The 19,118-nt window shown below is 55.0% G+C and overlaps 2 protein-coding genes across 4 annotated transcripts; both read left to right on the forward strand.

Annotated features, from left to right (window-relative positions):
• The first annotated feature begins 4,241 nt into the window (after positions 1–4,241).
• LOC117077144 lies at positions 4,242–6,065 on the forward strand. Of its 3 annotated transcripts, XM_033200827.1 has the most exons (3): positions 4,242–4,329; positions 4,362–4,483; positions 4,899–5,723. In XM_033200827.1, exons 1-3 carry the CDS (start codon positions 4,252–4,254, stop codon positions 5,308–5,310), a joined length of 612 nt encoding a protein of 203 aa, XP_033056718.1. In that variant the 5' UTR covers positions 4,242–4,251; the 3' UTR covers positions 5,311–5,723. The 3 variants fall into 3 exon arrangements, 1 of the variants encoding a protein (XP_033056718.1); XR_004434720.1 differs by lacking the exon at positions 4,899–5,723 and adding an exon at positions 5,730–6,065 and having other exon boundaries at positions 4,295–4,483; XR_004434714.1 differs by having other exon boundaries at positions 4,295–4,483; positions 4,915–5,723.
• Positions 6,066–7,410: 1,345 nt separating this feature from the next.
• Positions 7,411–11,705, forward strand: LOC117075942 (leucine-rich repeat-containing protein 75B; the record flags this gene model as incomplete). Its single annotated transcript, XM_033198833.1, has 3 exons — positions 7,411–7,506; positions 8,988–9,103; positions 10,928–11,705. Coding segments are annotated over 3 exons (738 nt in total), but the record flags the coding sequence as incomplete, so codon positions are not given.
• Between the last annotated feature and the right edge of the window lie 7,413 nt (positions 11,706–19,118).

Here is a 19,118-nt window from a genome sequence, read left to right on the forward strand (position 1 = left end):
CATCTCTACTAAAAAATACAAAAAACTAGCCGGGCGAGGTGGCGGGCGCCTGTAGTTCCAGCTACTCAGGAGGCTGAGGCAGGAGAATGGCGTCAACTCGGGACACGGAGCTTGCAGTGAGCTGAGATCCGGCCACTGCACTCTAGCCTGGGCAGCAGAGCGAGACTCCGTCTCAAAAAAAAAAAAAAAAAAGAAGTAGACATAAGAGACTCCATTTTGTTCTGTACTAAGAAAAATTCTTCTGCCTTGAGATGCTGTTAATCTGTAACCCTACCCCCAACCCTGTGCTTGCAGAGACATGTGCTGTGTTTACTCAAGGTTTATTGGATTTAGGGCTATGCAGGATGTGCTTTGTTAAACAAGTGCCTGAAGGCAGTATGCTTGTTAAAAGTCATCACCATTCTCTAATCTCAGGTACCCAGGGACACAAACACTGGGGAAGGAAAGCCAGGTATTGTCCAAGGTTTCTCCCCATGTGATAGTCTGAAATATGGCCTCGTGGGAAGGGAAAGACCTGACCATCTCCCAGCCCGGCACCTGTAAAGGGTCTGTGTGAGGAGGATTAGTAAAAGAGGAAGGCATCTGTCTCCTGCTCGTCCCTGGGCAATGGAATGTCTCGGTGTAAAACCGGATTGTATGTTCTATTTACTGAGATAGGAGAAAATCGCCTTAGGATTGGAGGTGAGACGTGCTAGCCTGGGCTGGCAGCAATACTGCTCTTTAACGCACCCGGATGTTTACGTAGATGCACATCAAAGCACAGCACCTTTTTCTTAACCTTGTTTATGACACAGAGACATTTGTTCACATGTTCTCCTGCTGACCCTCTTCCCACTATTACGCTATTGTCCTGCCACATCCCCCTCTCCAAGATGGTAAAGATAATGATCAATAAATACTGAGGGAACTCAGAGACCAGTGCCGGGGCGGGTCCTCTGTATGCTGAGCACCGGTCCCCTGGGCCCACTTTTCTTTCTCTCTACTTTGTGTCTCTTTCTTTTCTCAAGTCTCTCATTCCACCTGACGAGAACCACCCACAGGTGTAGAGGGGCTGGCCCCCTTGATCAAGGATTGCCAGGAGCCGCCAGAAGCTGAAGAAGCAAGGAAGGATCTTCCCCTGGAGTCCTCAGAGGGAGCGTGCCTTGTCCTATACTTGGATTTCAGACTTCTAGCCTCCAGAACTATTCTGTTACTTTAAGCCACAGAAGTGGGTTGTGTAATTTGCTATGGCGGGTCCTTACTCTGTCTATGGTTACACATCCAACAAGTGGCAGCCCAGGGGATTTGAATCCAGGCCCTGAGCCTATACCTGTGATCTCACCCCACCCTGCCAAGTTCTGCTGCCTACTACAGCCTCATGACAATTCCTGGCCCTGCAGAAGGTTGACAACCCATAACTGTAGAGCAAGCACAGGGGACATCCTGACTCCTTAGAGTATCCATCTGCTTCCTTCCTCCCAGTGAATGCCCCCCAAACCATTCTGTGTCCTTCTTTACAGTGGCTGCCGGGAGGCTCAGTGCCACCCAGCTACATGCTGAGGTTACATTAACCCTGAGCTGGCCTTTTTTCCTCCTAGGCTTGAAGAATACCACCAGGTGGGTAGAGAAGGGCCCAGAGGCAGTGCAAGGCCAGTTCCAGCCCTGGCTACAGCCCTCTACCAGCCCACTGAGCCAACTGGGACCTTGTGTTCCTATCATTTGAACTGGGCTGCTGCATGGGTGGCAGAGGGCTTGAGACTCCAAAGGTGTGGCTGTCATCAATTCCTGTCTCCTAGCAGGTCCCACTTGGAGCCTAGTACATTCCCATCAGGGCCTGAGGTCTAGCTGTGTCCTCCCTACCTGATTCTCCAGCTCCCAACCTCTGACCTCACTGACTCCTAGGGATGGCAGGGCTACTCTAAAGGATCCAGGACAAGCCCGTGAGCTCCCACATCAGCTCTAGGAACTGAGAGGACAATATCGCAATCCCTCCACCCCCTGGGTCTCAACAAGCACAGCTCTGCTGCTCAGGGTAACCCCAGGGAGAGGGGCCAGCAGCCTTCCGTGTGGAACACATGGCTGGCGAGGTGGAATCACGCCCCCACGCCTGAGGGGATAGCTCTGCCTCTGGGGATTCCTGTTCAAGTCAGGTTAGGCCAGATATTGTCTCCAAGAGCCCATTTACCCTAGGCGCCTTGCAAGCAGGCAGAGAAAAGCCCATCCAAGGATCTAGGCCCAGCCACCACCCCACCCCCTTTGGCTGGAAAAACGTCCTCTAGGAACCCCTCAGCCAGTGACACAGAGGGTGGGGGATGAGAGGCAGGGGCTGGGGCAGTTCTCTGCCTTCCACAGGACTCTAAGCTCTGGGCACTCCCCCACACCACTGCCTAGGTTGCCCCTTTCATGGCTCGAGGTTCAGCCCTCCATCCCCTCCTCCCTCCCCTCCCCCTGCCCAGTCTTCTCACATTCAAGGGGACAGTGTCCAGGCCTGGCTCAGTCTCTGGGAGGATATGGTCAGGATCTGGGAGCCCTCCCAGCTCTGGCTCCAGCCCTGAGGCTGCAGGGGAAGGGGAGGAGGGCTTACTGGCTGCCTGCTCTGGGCAGGGGGTCTAGGAGGTCCCTGGGGCACTGGGGCTGCTGCTTAAAGCTCTGACCCACTTCAGTCACCACTTCAGCAACAGCACCTTGGCCCTGGGGGAGGGCAGGCAAAGCCGTCATGCAAGTTTGCCAAGGAGGAAACCTGTGGTGCCAAGGTGGCCCCAGGACAATACTGGCTGTGCTGAAGTGGGAGGAGAGGCTGTTATGTCCAGCTGGCAGGTGCCAGGAGAGAAGGGGATATAGGCACAGGCCCAACAGGGGTTGGGGGTCCGTGGATGATCAAGAGCTAAGACATCCTGCCGTCCTCTGCCTTGTCTCAGGGGCCTAGCCCCACAGGATGACAGATCCAAAGGAAGGAACCTTGAATCTTCATAGGGTAATTAACACACACACACACACACACACACACACACACACGGGAGCTTGGCTGTCATCCCTCACTATATGCCCTTGGACAGTGCTCAGCCCTTCCTGCACAACAGGTACCCATCACAGGCTAGACACATGCTCCTTGATTGGGAAAGCGGGGACTGCAGATCAGGGCCTCAAACATTGTGAGGATCCCAGAGTTGGGACTGGGGCTGCAGGGGCCCAGCAGGCCTCCAACAGAGACCTAGATTTCTGCTGAGGGAACCCTGGGAAGTGGGATACTCCTTGAGCTGGGTGGGTCCGTACCTCACCTTGGTCCTCAGAGGAACCAGGGCCCCCACCTAACCCTGCCTGCCCCCCACCCCCCGCCCCACCTCTTGTCAGGGAGGAAGACTGAAGCCAGTGGCAGATACAGCCCGCCTGCTGTCAGCCTGCCCAGAGCTGGGCTTAACGGTTAACCTCACTCTTTACCCGGTTTATTCCCCAGGCTGGAGTCAGAGGTGGGGGCTTGCCCCAAATCAAGAAGCAGGTGGCAGTAAATATTTGCCAGTGCAGGAGTGCCCATGCAGTGTGAGCAGGTCCTACACCACAACTGCCAGCTGCAGGGAAGATTCCTTTTTTCTTTCTTTTTTTTGAGATGGAGTCTCGCTCTGTCACCCAAGCTGGAGTGCAATAGTGCCATCTCGGCTCACCGCAACCTCCGCCTCCCAGGTTCAAGCGATTCTCCAGCCTCAGCCTCCTCAGTAGCTGGGATTACAGGCGCCTGCCACCACGCCCGGCTAATTTCTTGTATTTTCAGTAAAAACTGGGTTTCACCATGTTAGCCAGGCTGGTCGAACTGCTGACCTTGGGTTCCGCCTGCCTCGGCCCCCTAAAGTGCTGGGATTACAGGCATGAGCCATGGCGCCCGGCCTAATTTTTGTATTTTAGTAGAGACGGAGATTCACCATGCAGGGCAGATTTCTAAAAGCTGGGGGGGGCGGGGGGGACAATACCTAAGGCTGGCACACGCAGTGGAACCCCCACATCCGCCTAGAACGCTCTTTGCACCGTCAAAGCGACTATTCCCCAGTCAGCACTGGGGCCAGAGGGTAGAGAGGTGCCAAAAGCCACCTCGTCCCGGCCGAGCTCGCGTCTCCCTTGGCGGCTCCAGGCCCTCGGGACAGAGCTCTAGCGCCAAGAGTGACGCAGGCAGGGCCTCCTCCAGTGAGACCCGGCCAAACCGAGGAACCCACTGGCCTCGCTCTGGCGCGGGATAGGGCGGGCGCTCAGTCTTCGGGTCCGGACGTGGCGGTGCCGGGGTGGATGGGGGCGGAGCGACTAGGGGCGGCCTCCTGTGGATTCGGCTGCCGCCATGGGGTCGCGGCTGGGCCGGCTGGCTTGGCTGGCCGGCCCGAGGCTGGCTCCGAGGCCAGGGCGGCGGCCGGCTGCGCCCGCGCCCTTCGAGCTCTGAGTGCGGAGGCTCCACGAGATCCAGTCCACGCTCCGCGAGCGGCGGCCAGAGCGCGTCCGGCAGCTGCTGCCACTCCTGCGCCAGGTGAGAGAAGGAGGCGGCAGCCCCAGGGCTGGCGGCCAGGGAGGGTCTGGGGGTCTGGGAGGCGCGGGGCTGTGGGTTGTGGGCATGTATCAGCCGGGAGGCAAGGCGGAGCTGGTCTCGGGCGCGCGCGGGCGGGTTCCGAGGGCGCGACGGGCTGCTGCGCGCGGGGTCTTGCGTGGGCCAGAGGGTGGCCGGCTGGCGTGAGGGCTGGGTGAGGCCGGCGGACCGTGTGTGGAGGAGGGGGCCGCTGAGTGTGTCCGGGTCTCTGGGGTTTGAGAGGGGTTGTGTGTGTTGAGGGTGGCCCCAGCCTGGAGCTAAGAGCCCAGATTCAGGCCCTGGCAAGATGGGAGGGGCCCGGGAGGAGTGGCAAGTGAGGGCGAATCATCTTGTATTGAGAGACAATGGACGAGGGTAGCTTCCCCCTCTTCCAGGATCGGGGAGGCACTGGTGGACCCTGGAGAGGACCCAGGGCTGGTCTGCGGGTGCAGCCTCACCCCAAGACACCATGGCAGCCCACACAGAGCCATCGCATGCATCACCAGTTCTCCAACAGGCAGCTCATGCTCTTAGAGTACACACCCCCAGCATCTGTGCATCACAACACTCCGTCCGGTGGTGGCCCTGCTCCTACACACACCAGGTACACTAAACCCAGATCCCAAGCCCTGGGTTGTCCCGGGATGCTGGTCCCCCCCATCACCTGGGCAAGCCACTTCCCTCACCAGCCCGTCCCCACCCCTTGCAGCAGCTACCACCACTACCTGCCCCATCCTGTGAGCGGAAAGTCAGCCATGCAGATGTTTGGCCTGCAGAAGGTAGATAATTAGAAATGGGGAAACTGAGGCATGGGGCAAAGTGGTCATCCCAGGGCCCACAGAGAAAATGTGGGGCAAGCCAGGGCCAGAGCCCTTCTTCCTGTCTTCCTTTCTCAATCTCCTCCAACTCTGGGTTCAGCAGGCTGGAAAAATGGAGCTGTCTAGCCCCTCAGAAGGCAGGCTGGCAGGTTGCGGTCTGGGGCCCTGTCTGGGTCTGCCAGGCTCATCAGCCAGCCTTCCTTCTGGATCTTCCCTAGCTGGCATCTGTGGCAAACAGCAGAGCAGCACTGAATCAGCCAGGCAACCAGAGGCAGGGATCTCAGTCTGGGATGCTGTCTGGAGCCCAAGACACCAGTTGGGCATTTTAGCTGGGAAACTGGAGGGAAAGAAGGATCCTCAGAGACCAGCTAGGTCACCTCTTTCTGTCTCAGAGGTTGGGATTTGAGGTCCAGCCAGGGGCCTGTCCTGCTCCATAACCTGCAGGGACCCTGCAGCTGTGACCCACGGACTTCCCTGCCTGGCCCAACTTCCTGTGCTTGGGACCCACGCACACAGCATATCACCTATGGATTGGAGAAGGCCCACATGGGGTCTAGAGGCCCCTCCTTGCTGTGGCTGCCCCATCAGCTGTCAACGTGTCCTCTAAAGAGACCGTCTGGGCCAGGCACAGTGGCTCACACCTGTAATCCCAGCACTTTGGAAGACCGAGGCAGGCAGATCATCTGAGGCTGGGAGTTCGAGACCAGCCTGACCAACATGGAGAAACCCTGTCTCTACTAAAAATACAAAATTAGCTGGGCATGGTGGCACATGCCTGTAATCCCAGCTACGCAGGAGGATGAGGCAGGAGAGTTGCTTGAACCTGGGAGATGGAGGTTGTGGTGAGCAATTGCACTCTAGCCTGGGCAACAAGAGCAAAACTCTGTCACAAAAAAAAAAAAGAGAGAGAGAGAGACCCTCTGAAAGAGTGTTCAGCCCCACACCAGTCCTGTGGGAAGAGACAGGAGGAGAAAGTGGAGGAGTGAGGCAGGAAGGCCAGGGCAGGTCTGTGCAGGTGGTGGGGTGAGGGATGGGTAGGAGAGGGGGCTGGAGGCCTGAATCCTGGCAGGAGTGGTGGGGAGAGAGAAGGGATGACTAGGTGAGCTGGGGGAGAGAGGAGGAGGGAAGAGTGTTGGGGGATTCCAGGGCTTCTGGCCGAGTACCTGGGAAGATGGGCATGGAGGTGCCCTACACTGAACTGGGGCATGGGGCATGGGTGGTGAGGCCGGCTTCAGGGTAGCATGCCTTTGAGACATCTGAGAGAGAGGTCCGTCCCCAAGGGAAGGATCCAGACCTGTCCACCAACAGATGCTGGCTGCAGCTCAGGAAAACCAAGGGATAGGTGGGAAGGCAAAGGGTCTGAAGGGAATGCTGGGAAACAGGGGAATTTGAGGGGGTCAAAAGGGAGCAAACCTCCCTCCATAAGAGGAGAATCCCACGGATAAGCCCTAAGCCCAGAGAAGGCAGTGTCACAGCGCAACACTTCACCTCGAGGGAACTGGTCTCAGGGTTCTGGGATTCACTCATCACTTCCCTGATGGCTCCCGTGCCCCTTCCCTGTACTTATCCAAAGGGTCCACGAAGGCCAAGTGGCTCACACCTGTAATCCCAGCACTTTGGGAGGATCATTTGAGCCCAGGAGTTTGAGACCAGCCTGGGTAACATAGTGAGACCCCATCTCTACAAAAAATTTTTTTAATTAGCTAAGCATAGTAGTGCCTGTCTGTAGCCCCAGCTCCTCAGGAGGCTGAGGTGGGAGGATCCCTTGAGGAGGCAGAGGTTACAATGAGCCGAGATCACACCACTGGACTCTAGCCTAGGTGACAGAGCAAGACCCTGTCTCAAAAAATAAATAAGGAAAAATGAAAGGGTTCGCCCGCCACTGGACAGGTGGCCCATGGTCGCCTGTGGGGAGAATACACCCAGCCTTAGGGAGGAGATGGAGACAGGAAGGGGCATAACCAGCATCTGGCTGGCTGGGGTGGGGCCTGGAGATGGGAGACCCGACTGGCTCACTCAACTTTCTCTTCACCACTCACAGGACCTGGGCCTTGAGGGGTCCCTCTTTACTGACATCCTCTACAGAGATGTGGCCTTCCTCAACTGGTCGACCCCATCTCCCATGACCTGCTTGTGAACCTGGCCCGGGACCTGCAGTGCCCCAAGAAGGTGAGGCTGGCAGGCATGGGCCCTGGGCTGGGCACTGTGGTGGACAGGGGCCAGCAGAGCCCAGGGCTGCGGGCTGGGAAGCTAGGTCCTTCTGTGGCTTGCTGTGTGGCCTTAGGCAAGTCACAGTCCCTGTCTGAGACCTGCTGCCAGCATCAGTATATTAGGCTGCCCACCAGCTAGAGCAAGTGTGAGCTGTGCTTTGCAGGACCCTCAGAGTCCTGGGCAGACCCATTTTCTGTGTGGCAGCACTGTGTGCCAGGCCTGGGGACCCAGGCAGGGGAGACTAGCTGGGCAGAAGTCATATGGGGACCTGTGGGACACAAACTGTTCTGAGAAATCCACTAATGGAACCAAACTCCCAGTCTCTGAGTTCCTGGGCCAGAAGAGAGCCGCCCTTGGCTAGAGCCCCCTTCTGGCCACCAGTCTGCATCCTGTACAGACACCCTTAGGGACAGGTACTCACTGCTTCCACCCACAACAGCTGGGGTCATAAGCAAGGCCCTCCTCGTTGCTGGGCTGGAGTTTGCCACCTGCAGCCTCTACCCCACAGCTGCCCAGAACCCCACTCTGACAGCACCTGCAGATGTCCTGCCATGAGCATCGAGCCTGCCATGAGGCTGCCATGTGACCAGCCACTGTCCCCAGACTCCTAGTCACAGTGAGTCCCGCACCAAAACAAGGGTATCCGCTATGGGCCCTGCCAGCTCTGAATGCCCAGGTCTCTGCATAGTCAGCCCCTAGGACTCTGAGCCTAGCCCACAGCCATCACAGGAATGGCCAGGGCTTGCAGCTGCTGTGTGTGCCGCCTGCTGCTGGGGCTGTTCACAGAGGGACTGGAGAAAGGATGCAGTGGAGCATGCTCAGTGCCAGCTTTGTGGGCCGTGCACCCTGGATTCCGCCCTGAGCTGGGCCTCTGCAGGAGCCCAGTTAGGACTAAGAAGAGAGCCAGGCGGTGGTACTGTAGAACATTACATCCCCCAGCCCTGTCAGCCCAGACCCAGACCCCACGGGGCAGTCTCGCTTGGAGAGTGAGAGGAAGAAGAACATGCTGACCTGGCTTGTTCCTACTCCCTGGATTGGCGTCAGTGGAGCAGCCTCCCTCGAGGGGCCTGGTCTGGCCTCCTCCCCCGTGGCAAGTCCCAGAGGGGTGCTGAGGGTGGGCAGGCAGCCGGCTGATAGCCTGAGACGATGGCCCTGGGCCTGAGGACAGGGAACAAGGGCCCATTGTCTGGGCTTCCTCCCGCCGGGCACTGCGGGACTGGACCAGCCTGTCCAGCTCCCAGAGGGCAGCCTCCCCTGGCTCTGTGCCAGTCTACAGCCGGGTTGGGGGGTGGGAGGGGGAGGCCCTGGTGGGCAGCTTGGTGATGCATGGTGCACGGCTGTACTGACACACACACTTGGCTGCCCAGGCCCCTCTCCCCAAGGCCCTGAGGTGGGCAGGAGGGGCTCAGGTTCACCATGGTGACACTGCCCCCCCACAGGACTATGAGCGCTGGAAGTCCTCGGAGAAGATCTGCCGACAGCTCATCTACCACCTCACCCCTCACTCGAAGCAGCAGCAAGTGTCCAGCCTCCGCCAGAGGAAGACCCAGAGCTGGTAAGGGGAGCCCAGCCACTGCCCCCCTCACTGCTGCTCTAAGGTCCCTTCTCAGGCTGCACTCTCACCAAGAGGCTAGTGCTGAAATTCCACCTGGTGAGGCCCTCACCTGGTCCGCATGAGGGCCCTACCCTAAAAGTCAGCCTGACCTGTGGCAGCAGATGCTTCCCAAGCCAAGCTGTGCCCTCTGAGTGACCCGTTTGCCATTTCCCATGGGACGGTCCTGCCTCCTACCATTCACACGTCCCTCAATCCCTGGCCTCTTACAAGACCTGGACACCCCAGCCCTCCACCCAACAGCTGAGGTGACCTCAGAGGCATCTTCAGCCAAGACTTCCCAATAGGTGTGGGGGAGGCAGATTCTGGATAGTGATTCTCATTTTAGAGGGAAGGAAACTGAGGTTCAGAGAAGTGGCATGCCTAAGGCCACACTCTACCCTGATTTTCCTGTACCTTGTTGGGAATTCTTTGCCACTGTCAGGCTGCCTAAAGCTGAGGCCTCCGTGGCTGCCCAATACCTCCCTCTGCCATGGGTCCCTCTTAGACACTCCATCCTGGAGTGACTCCATCCATGGAGCTTCACACACAGGCTCAGCCCAGAGCTAGCCACAGGCACCCAGGCCCAAGGGCCTGAACTGCTGCCGGGAGCTTACCTTAGCAGGCCTCCCCTGTCTGCCCTTCACCTCCCCTGTCTGCCCTCCCACCTTAGGCCTAACAGGCCACGCTGAGCTTGGACCGCACAAGGTTGTTCCCTACCATGGCAGGTGGGGGTCCTGAGGGTGTGCTTACTGCTGTCAGCCCCCAAAAGGCCTGTCCACCTAGTTGGCTCTGTTCAGATAACTGGGGAGAGACCTAGAAGGTTGGTGGGGGCGGGGGGGGCAGTCCTTCTCAGTCCCTGAACTTCCCTTCTGAGAAAACACAGAGAGCCCTCCCCCAGGGCAGGTCCCCAGCCTGCACACCCAGGACCTCCCCTCCTACTACCCTGGGCCTATCCCTCTCTAGCCCTGGTGCCCTGTACAGCCTAATAGCCATCCCTTTGTAGAAGAATTTCTCCCTACCCTAAAAGAATCGACCTCACAAGTGGCACAGGGAAAAAAACATGTGGGCTCAAGAGTCAGAGCATCTCAGTTTGGGGACCTGGTTCCCCACCTAGTGGTGTGTGGCCATGGAAGAGTTACTTCACCTATCTGAAAAATAAGTGAGATGTCAGTGTAACAAGTGTGGAGATGCTGGACACACAGTGAGATTTCAAATAATAGTTCATGAAGATAGAGCTTTACTGTGTGTGTATTTAATTATCACAACAACCACGTCCCATTTTCACTAAAGGGGAAACAGAGGCTCTGAGCATTGCCCATGGCCACCCACTTAGAAAGTGACAGTTTGGGCCAGGCTTGGTGTCTCACGCCTGTAATCCCACCACTTTGGGAGGCTGAGGCGGTCGGATCACCTGAGGTCAGGAGTTCGAGACCAGCCTGACCAACATGGAGAAACCCCGTGTCTACTAAAAATACAAAATTAGCCAGGCATGGTGGTGCATGCCTGTAATCCCAGCTACTCAGGAGGCTGAGGCAGGAGAATCGTTTCAACCCAGGAAGCAGAGGTTGCAGTGAACCGAGATCGAGCCATTGCGCTTCAGCCTGGGCAACAAGAGTAAAACTGTCTCAAAAAAAAAAAAAAGAAAGAAAGAAAGAAAGAAAGTGACAGTTTGAACCTGGCTTTGCCAGACCACAGGCCTGGGCTTTTCCTGACAGGTCACTGTCTGTGGTCAGTGGGGGGACTGCCTGGTTGCCTAGTCCATCCCCGCCTGCCACCCTCCCATAGCCTCAAGAGCAGCCTCCAGAAGACTCCACTGGCAGAGGAAACTGTGGATCTCTCAGGCATCCCGCTGTCGGTACGGGACGTGCAGCACATCACACACTACCTGAGCAGCCACGGTGCTGTGCTGGCGGTGCTGGACCTGAGCTTCACAGGGCTGAGTGATGAGCTGCTGCACCTGCTGCTGCCCAGCCTGTGGGCACTGCCCCGCCTCACCCAGCTCCTGCTCAACGGCAACCGGCTGACGCGGGCTGCTGCCCGCAAGCTCACCGACGCCATCAAGGACACCACCAAGTTCCCTGCACTGGCCTGGGTAGACCTGGGCAACAACGTGGATGTGGCTTCCCTGCCCCAGCCCCTGCTGGTCGGCCTGCGCCGGCGGCTGAGCCAGCGCACCTCACTCCCCACCATCTACGAGGGCCTGGACCTTGAGTCTGAGGGCGGTGCAGCCGGAACCACCACCCTTGCCTCCACCTGGGACTCCACAGCTGCTGGGCTGGGACCCGAGCCCCAGGTCTGCTGCGCCAGGTGACCCACCACCCACCTGGCTCATTGCTACTGACTTGTGATGCTCTCAAGCACATTGTAGTGGGCCATGAAGGTTGAGGAGGACTCACAGGGCCCCCGAGATCCAGGACAAATGCTCAGCCTGAGATTAAGGGGACAGAAGGGGAATGGACTCATAGGAGGCCAGGCCAGCCCCGGCTAGAGGCTCAGCCTTCCCTCAGTGGGAGGAGCCCCAACACCCATAGTGTGGACCCCACAATAAAGAGTGACACCCGCCTCTGCTTTTCTGAATCACCGACCTCAGGGTCACTGAGCAACAGCCCTGCTGCTGGGGTGGGGAGAAAGGGTGGCTGCGTCTGTCCAAAAGGGAGGGACAAAGGTCACACTGACCTTCCCCCAGGTGTTCCTTGGGGAAGTCCCCCATGGAGTCTAAGATGTGGGGGTCCTGGGTCCATCCCTGTGGGCTGGGGAGTTAAAGGAGGCCTCCAGGGAGCAGGCCCTCACAGCTGGGCAGGGCTTGGGCTCCTTGAGAAGGGGAGCTGCGAAGGAGCGGGTTGGGAGCCCCAGGAGGAGCAAAGCCCCACAACAAGCTCACATCGAGCCCGGGCTGCCAGCCTTGCCACCAGGACCCTCTGGGTGGGGGACAAGGCTGCACAGACCAGAGGCAGGGGCCACAGTGACTAAGTGGGAGGATTTGGTGCCTGCTTCCCACAGGGTACAGTGCTGCCTGCCACCCCCAGTACCCAGTCCCAGGCCTCCTATACTTGGCGAAGGGCAGCTCTGTGGGGTTAGGAGACACAGCAGGCCACAAAGTGCTTGTGTGTTCCCTCCAGGCCTTGGGGGTCCCCATGTGGGAGGGCATGTGGGGTTGGAGGTGGGCATAGCTAGCAGCAGGGTGCCTCAGTCCTAGGGCTGTCCCTGGCAGGGGGAACTGTATCCATTCCTCCCAACCAGAAGCCTGATGCCACAGTCACCCTCAGCCCTGTGTGAGGAGTTACAGTTCAGCCCAACCAAGAGACAGGCAGGGCAGGCGGGAAAGGAATTTAGATATGTCCGGGGGGATACTGAGGCCCAGAGTAGGGAAATCATGTGCTGAGCCAGGAGGTAAGGTCTGGGGGCAGTGGGCCCCTGCTAGATGAGGCGAAACTCAGCAGCAGAGGGAGGCTCCAAGGCTGAGGAGGAGGCAGGGGTCCTCCTGGGCCTACACACCCCAACCCACCAGCTCTGACTTTTCCTCACAGCCACGGCCCACAGAGGACTGTGAGCGGCGTATCCATCCCCCATGGTGCACAGATTCCAGCATATTCCCAGGCTGGCTGGATGCATAACAGTTTCTCAGGAAAGAAGGAGATGGCCAAGGCGGGTGAGGACGGGACAGTGTTGGGTCCCGGGACTGGGATGGAGGCAGTGAGGAAAAGGATCTTCCTTAGGCCCCACTGATCTCACTGCTTTAGGTGGACTTCTTACCCAAAGGCTTTGGAGAGACTAGAGATGTCGCGGTTCAGCCCAGCTCTGCTCCTGACTTGCGTGGGACCTGGCCAGGCCTTTCCCTTTTCGGGGTTTCTGCTCCCTCCCCTCTGTTAAATAGGACTTTCAGCTCTCAGCACTCCATCCTGGGGTCCAGCCCCCTCCCAGCTCTCCTTGTTTTAGGGACTGGCCCTGCCCAGCAGTTCAGTAGCCATAGAAATGTTTCCCTATGCCCCTACTCTGGAACAGGGGGTTCAGGCTCCCCAGAGTGAGGCAAAATGGGGTAGATGGTGGGAGGGGCCAGTGGAGAGGATTATGAGAAAATGAAAGCTTAAACCAACATGCACTTATTCTGTGAGCAATCTATTATTTAAATCAAAACTATGAGAGCCGGCCCTGGGCCAGGCAGGCTGATAAACCTGTCACATAAGCAGACATCTGAGCTCTCCCTGAAACTCCTGTTGGAGAAATGCCAAGCTCTCTGGTCCCTTGTGCCCTGCTTTCTGCCCACCACTGGCCCTAAGCCAGCCCACAGACCTTCCACTGTCACTGAGAGATTCCTACCAGGATGGTGCGTGAGGACCTGAGCTGGTGTCCCAGGCAAGCTCTGCGGGAATCCAGGTGGCGGCAGATGGTTTCAGTCTCTGCCTTTTGGACAGAAGCACATGATGCAGTAGCGAAGCCAGAGCCTGAAACGGATCAAGTGGGGAAGGTTGGCCTCACTGCCATGCAGGTGTTCACAGCTTTCACGGAGCCTTCACGACCACCAGCAAGGCCGTCCAGGGCAGGGCCACCAAGTTCCAGGAAGTGGCAGCTTGTGGCTCATGCAGCCTGGTGAGGCAGAAAGCTCTGGCCAGGACAGCTCCAGCCCAAGCTCTGAACAGAGAAGGAAGCAGGTAGGCTGTACTAAGGCCGGTCCTCACACAGGCCTAGTCTAGGAGGCAGACAGGCCTGGCCTTGGTCCCAGCCTGTCACTTGCTGGTGATGTGGTCCTCTCAGAGCCTGTTCCCTCATCTTGGGAACGAGGTACACCAAGCCTCCCATTATCCCACTGGAGTAAAGATGACGTAAGTTTTGGAAAGTGTCTACCACACTGGGGGGAGGAGGGCAGGCACTCTTCAATGTCAGCAGGGCCTCCACCCAGGGCTCTCTGGGTAGCAATGGCAGGAACCCAAACCTTTGGGACTAGGCCAGAGATGAAGCCATTTTTTAATTCAACAAGCACTTCCATAGCCTCCCTTGGGCTAGGTACTGTTCTGATGGCCTTATACTCCTTTAATTCTCTTCTCATTTGAAGAAGGTAGGTGCTCTGTTTTCCAGGTAAGTCAAATGAGGCAGAAAGAAGTTAAGAAAGGGGACTTGTCAGTCGGGTGGCATGGCTCACGCCTGTAATACCAGCACTTTGGGAGGCCAAGGCACTGGATCACCTGAGGTCAGAAGTTCAAGACCAGGCTGGCCAACATGGCGAAACCCCACTGTACTAAAAATAGAAGAAAAAAAAATTAACCAGGCATGTTGGTGAGCGCCTGTAATCCCAACTACTTGGGAGGCTGAGGCAGGAGAATTGCTTGAACCTGGGGGTGGAGGTGGCAGTGAGCTGAGATCGCGCCATTGCACTACAGCCTGGGTAACGGAGCGAGACTCTGTCTCTAAAAAGAATAAAAAGGGGATTTCTTGTCCAACTTCAAAGAGCCAGAAACCAGAGGAGCCAGGATATAAGCCCAGGTGGCCGGGTGTCAGTCTGTGACATTAATGCCTGCATGCTGCTCCCTTACCTGCAGCCATCTCAGGGACTGTCACTGAGGCTGCTCAGCCCCAGGATTCACCTACATGAGCAAGCCCCTTCCAAAGAGGCCATCTGAAGCAGGAGAACCATCATGGTCCTCCTGTGGGGAACAGACCTCTAGCCTCATTGTCCCTGGAGCAAAGCCAGTCAGGACCTCCCTGGACCTCCCTTTCCTGATCTGCAGCTAGTTGGTGGAAGGAGCCATGATGATTTAGGCTTTGCCCTCCTGCAGGATTGTAAGAGACTAGCGAGGAGTGGGTTTGGAAGAACTTCCCAGGCTGAGCAAAACCCAGCCGGCCCAGGCCCAGGAGTACAGCATCCATAGCCAGCTCTTGCAGTCTGCCTTCAGCTCCCTGGGACTGAGACTCCTCACACCTCAGCCTGCCTTGCAGGGATGCTGAGAACATCAAAAGCAAATATGTAGAAAAGATACTGTACTCCACAGGCCCAATGTGACCAAAACCCAGGAACTTCTTTTCTGTCCTACAAGGGAGGATATTTGAGTGCAAATAAGGTGCTTTAGGACATGAGACTGCAGGAAAGGTCAGCCTCTGCAGACGGTCTTCATCTCGAGAATCCAGAGTATTGGGCAACTGATCCTAGCTGCTGCTATCAACCCAGCATGGAGGTTTTCCTCTGGGACCTGGAAAGAAAGGAAAATGCACTTCTTCCACTTACAGCTAGCTGCCAATCACCCATGAAAACTAGTATTTTCTTTTCCAACTATGCACTACACAGACACACACACACACATATATATATATAATTTTTTTTTTTTTGACACTCTTACTCTGTTGCCCAGGCTGGCACGATCTCCACTCACTGCAACCTCCACCCCGCCAGGTTCAAGGCATTCTCCTGCCTTATGCGCCCAAGTAGGTGGGACTACAGGAGCCTGCCACCATGCCTGGCTAATTTTTGTATTTTTGGTAGAGACGGGGTTTCACCATATTGGCCAGGCTGGTCTTGAACTCCTGACCTTGTGATCTGCCCACCTTGGCTTCCCAGAGTGCTGGGATTACAGGTGTGAGCCACTGCACTCGGATTTTTTTTTTTGAGATGGGAGTCTCCCTCCGTCACTCAAGCTGGAGTGCAGTGGCACGATCTTGGCTCCCTGCAAACTCCACCTCCCAGGTTCATGCCATTCTCCTGCTTCAGCCTCCCACGTAGCTGGGACTACAGGTGCCCGCCACCATGCTCGGCTAATTTTTGTATTTTTAGTAGAGACGGTGTTTCACTGTGTTAGCCAGGATGGTCTCGATCTCCCGACCTCGTGATCCACTGGCCTCAGCCTCCCAAAGTGCTAGGATTACAGGTGTGAGCCACCGCGCCCAGCCTCAGCTTGTTTTTTAAAAATATTTTATTTTTTAAAATAACCCTTGAGGTATAATTGAAACACAAAAAGTGGACATTCCAAGCATTACACAAGATTAAAATGTGCAATATGATACATTTTGCACATGTATACATCTATAAAGCCACTAACACAATCATGATAGTAAATGTACCTGTCAACCCCAAAAGTTTCCTCATGACTCTTGGTAATCCCTCCCTCCCGCCTCTCCATGCCCACTGCCATCCAAAAGCAACCATTGATCTGCTTTCTGTTTTAACGTTTGCATTTTCTAGATTTTGGGATATATGCAATCATATAGGATATACTTTTTTTTTTTTTTTTTGAGGTGAAGTCTCACTTTGTCACCCACACTGGAGTGCAGTCTCAGCTCACTGCAACCTCCCCCTCTGAGATTCAAGCAGTTATCCTGCCTCAGCCTCCCGGGTATCTGATACTACAGACGCATGCCACCAGGCCTAGCTAATTTTTGTATTTTTAGTAGAGATGAAGTTTCACCATGTTGGCCACATTGGTCTTGAACTCCTGACCTCAAGTGATCTGCCCGCCTCAGCCTCCCAAGTGCTGGGATTACAGGCATGAGCCATTGCACCCAGCCAGATGTACTCTTTTCTATATGGCTTTTCACTTAGCATAATTAGAAACTTGTTCCAGTAGTTCCTTTTTATTGCGGAGTATTCCACTGGACGGTGTGTCACAATTTATCCATTCACCTGCTGATGGACATTTGAGTTGTTTCCAGTTTTTGGCTATGACAAATAAAGCTGCTATGCAAATTCATGCATAAGTTTTTACATGGACATATATTTGCTTTTCTCTTAGGTAAATACCTAGGAGTGGAATGCGGGATCATAAGGTAGATCTATTTTTAGTGTTTTAAGAAACCATCAGTTTTTCCAAAGTGGTGGTGCAGTTTTACATCCCCATCAGCAGTGTTTGGGAGTTCTTGTTGCTTTACATCTTCAACAGCACGTAGCATGGTGGGTTTTTTAAACATTAGCCATTCTTCTGGGTGTGTAGCAGTATCTCTCTGGCTTTAATTTGGCATTTCCCTAATGACTAATGATGTTGAACATCTTTTCATGTGCATGTTTACCATCTGTATCTTCTCAACTCTGTTCACATTTTTTCCCCATGTTTTATTATTGAGCTTTGCGAATTATTATTATTATTTTTTTTTTTGAGGCGGAGTCTCGCTCTGTCGCCCAGGCTGGAGTGCAGTGGCCGGATCTCAGCTCACTGCAAGCTCCGCCTCCCGGGTTTACGCCATTCTCCTGCCTCAGCCTCCCAAGTAGCTGGGACTACAGGCGCCCGCCACCTCGCCCGGCTAGTTTTTTTTTTTGTATTTTTAGTAGAGACGGGGTTTCACCATGTTAGCCAGGATGGTCTCGATCTCCTGACCTCGTGATCCGCCCGTCTCGGCCTCCCAAAGTGCTAGGATTACAGGCTTGAGCCACCACGCCCGGCCTTTTTTTTTTTTTTTTTTTTGAGACGGAGTCTCGCTCTGTCGCCCGGGCTGGAGTGCAGTGGCCGGATCTCAGCTCACTGCAAGCTCCGCCTCCCGGTTTACGCCATTCTCCCGCCTCAGCTTCCCAAGTAGCTGGGACTACAGGCGTCCGCCACCTCGCCGGCTAGTTTTTGTATTTTTAGTAGAGGCGGTGTTTCACCGTGTTAGCCAGGATGGTCTCGATCTCCTGACCTCGTGATCCACCCGCCTCGGCCTCCCAAAGTGCTGGATTACAGGCTTGAGCCACCGCGCCCGGCCCGCGAATTATTTTTTTTTTTTTTTGAGACGGAGTCTCACTCTGTCCCCCAGGCTGGAGTGCAGTGGCTGGATCTCAGCTCACTGCAAGCTCCGCCTCCCAGGTTCACGCCTTTCTCCTGCCTCAGCCTTCCGGAGTAGCTGGGACTACAGGCGCCCGCTACCTCGCCCGGCTAGTTTTTGTATTTTTAGTAGAGACGGGGTTTCACCATGTTAGCCAGGATGGTCTGGATCTCCTGACCTCGTGATTCGCCCGTCTCGGCCTCCCAAAGTGCTGGGATTACAGGTTTGAGCCACCACGCCCGGCCAAATTATTTATTTTTTGAGACAGAGTTTTGCTCTTGTTGCCCAGGCTGGAGTGCAATGAAGCAATCTTGGCTCACTGCAACCTCCGCCTCCTGGCTTCAAGTGATTCTCCTGCCTCAGCCTTTCTGAGTAGCTGGGGTTACAGGCATGCACCACTACGCCGGACTAATTTTGTATTTTTAGTAGAGACGGGATTTCTTCATGTTGCCGGTCTCAAACTCCTGACCTCAGGTGATCTGGCCACCTCGGCCTCCCAAAATGCTGGGATTACAGGCGTGAGCCATGGTGCCCAGTTGCAAATTCTTTATATATTCTGGATACACGTTTTTTATTAGACTTACCTTTGCCAAAATTTTGTGGTTACTGGTCTTTTAACAGTGTCTTTGGAAAGCAGTTTTTTATTTTGGTGGTCTAATATGTTTCATCTTTCATGGATGGTACTTTGGTATTATATCTACATTTTTGCTTAACCCAAGGTTTAGGGTTATATTTTTTCTAGAAGTTTTATAGTTTTAGTTTTAAGGTTGATGATCCATTTGGAATTAATTTTTTTGTATGGCATGAGGTATAGACCCAAGTTTTGGGGGATTTTTGCATATGGATATCCAATTGTTCTGGCACCATTTGTTGAAAATGCTATCCTTTCTCCAGTACATTACCTTTGTGCCTTTGAAAAAACTCATTTTGTATACATGTGTGGATTTGTTTTCAGACTCTTTCTCTGTTCCTTTGATCTATTTGCTTCACTTGATGAAATACCATGCTGTTTTGATGAGTACAGCTCTGTAATAATTCTTGAAATCAGGGAGTCTTCTTTTAAAATCTGCTTACCTTTTAAAATATAGTTATAACTTTTAATGTCCTTCTTTGCTAATGCTAACATCTGTGTAGTTTTGGATCTCTTGATTAATCTCATTATGTGCTGTGCTTTCCTGCATCTTTGTATGCCTCGTAATCTCTGACCGGATGCCAGACATAGTGAATTTTACTGTGTAGGGTACTGGATATTTTTATA

This window comes from Trachypithecus francoisi, unplaced genomic scaffold, assembly GCF_009764315.1.
Source record: "Trachypithecus francoisi isolate TF-2019V2 unplaced genomic scaffold, Tfra_2.0 Contig00196, whole genome shotgun sequence".
Lineage (NCBI taxonomy): Eukaryota > Metazoa > Chordata > Mammalia > Primates > Cercopithecidae > Trachypithecus > Trachypithecus francoisi.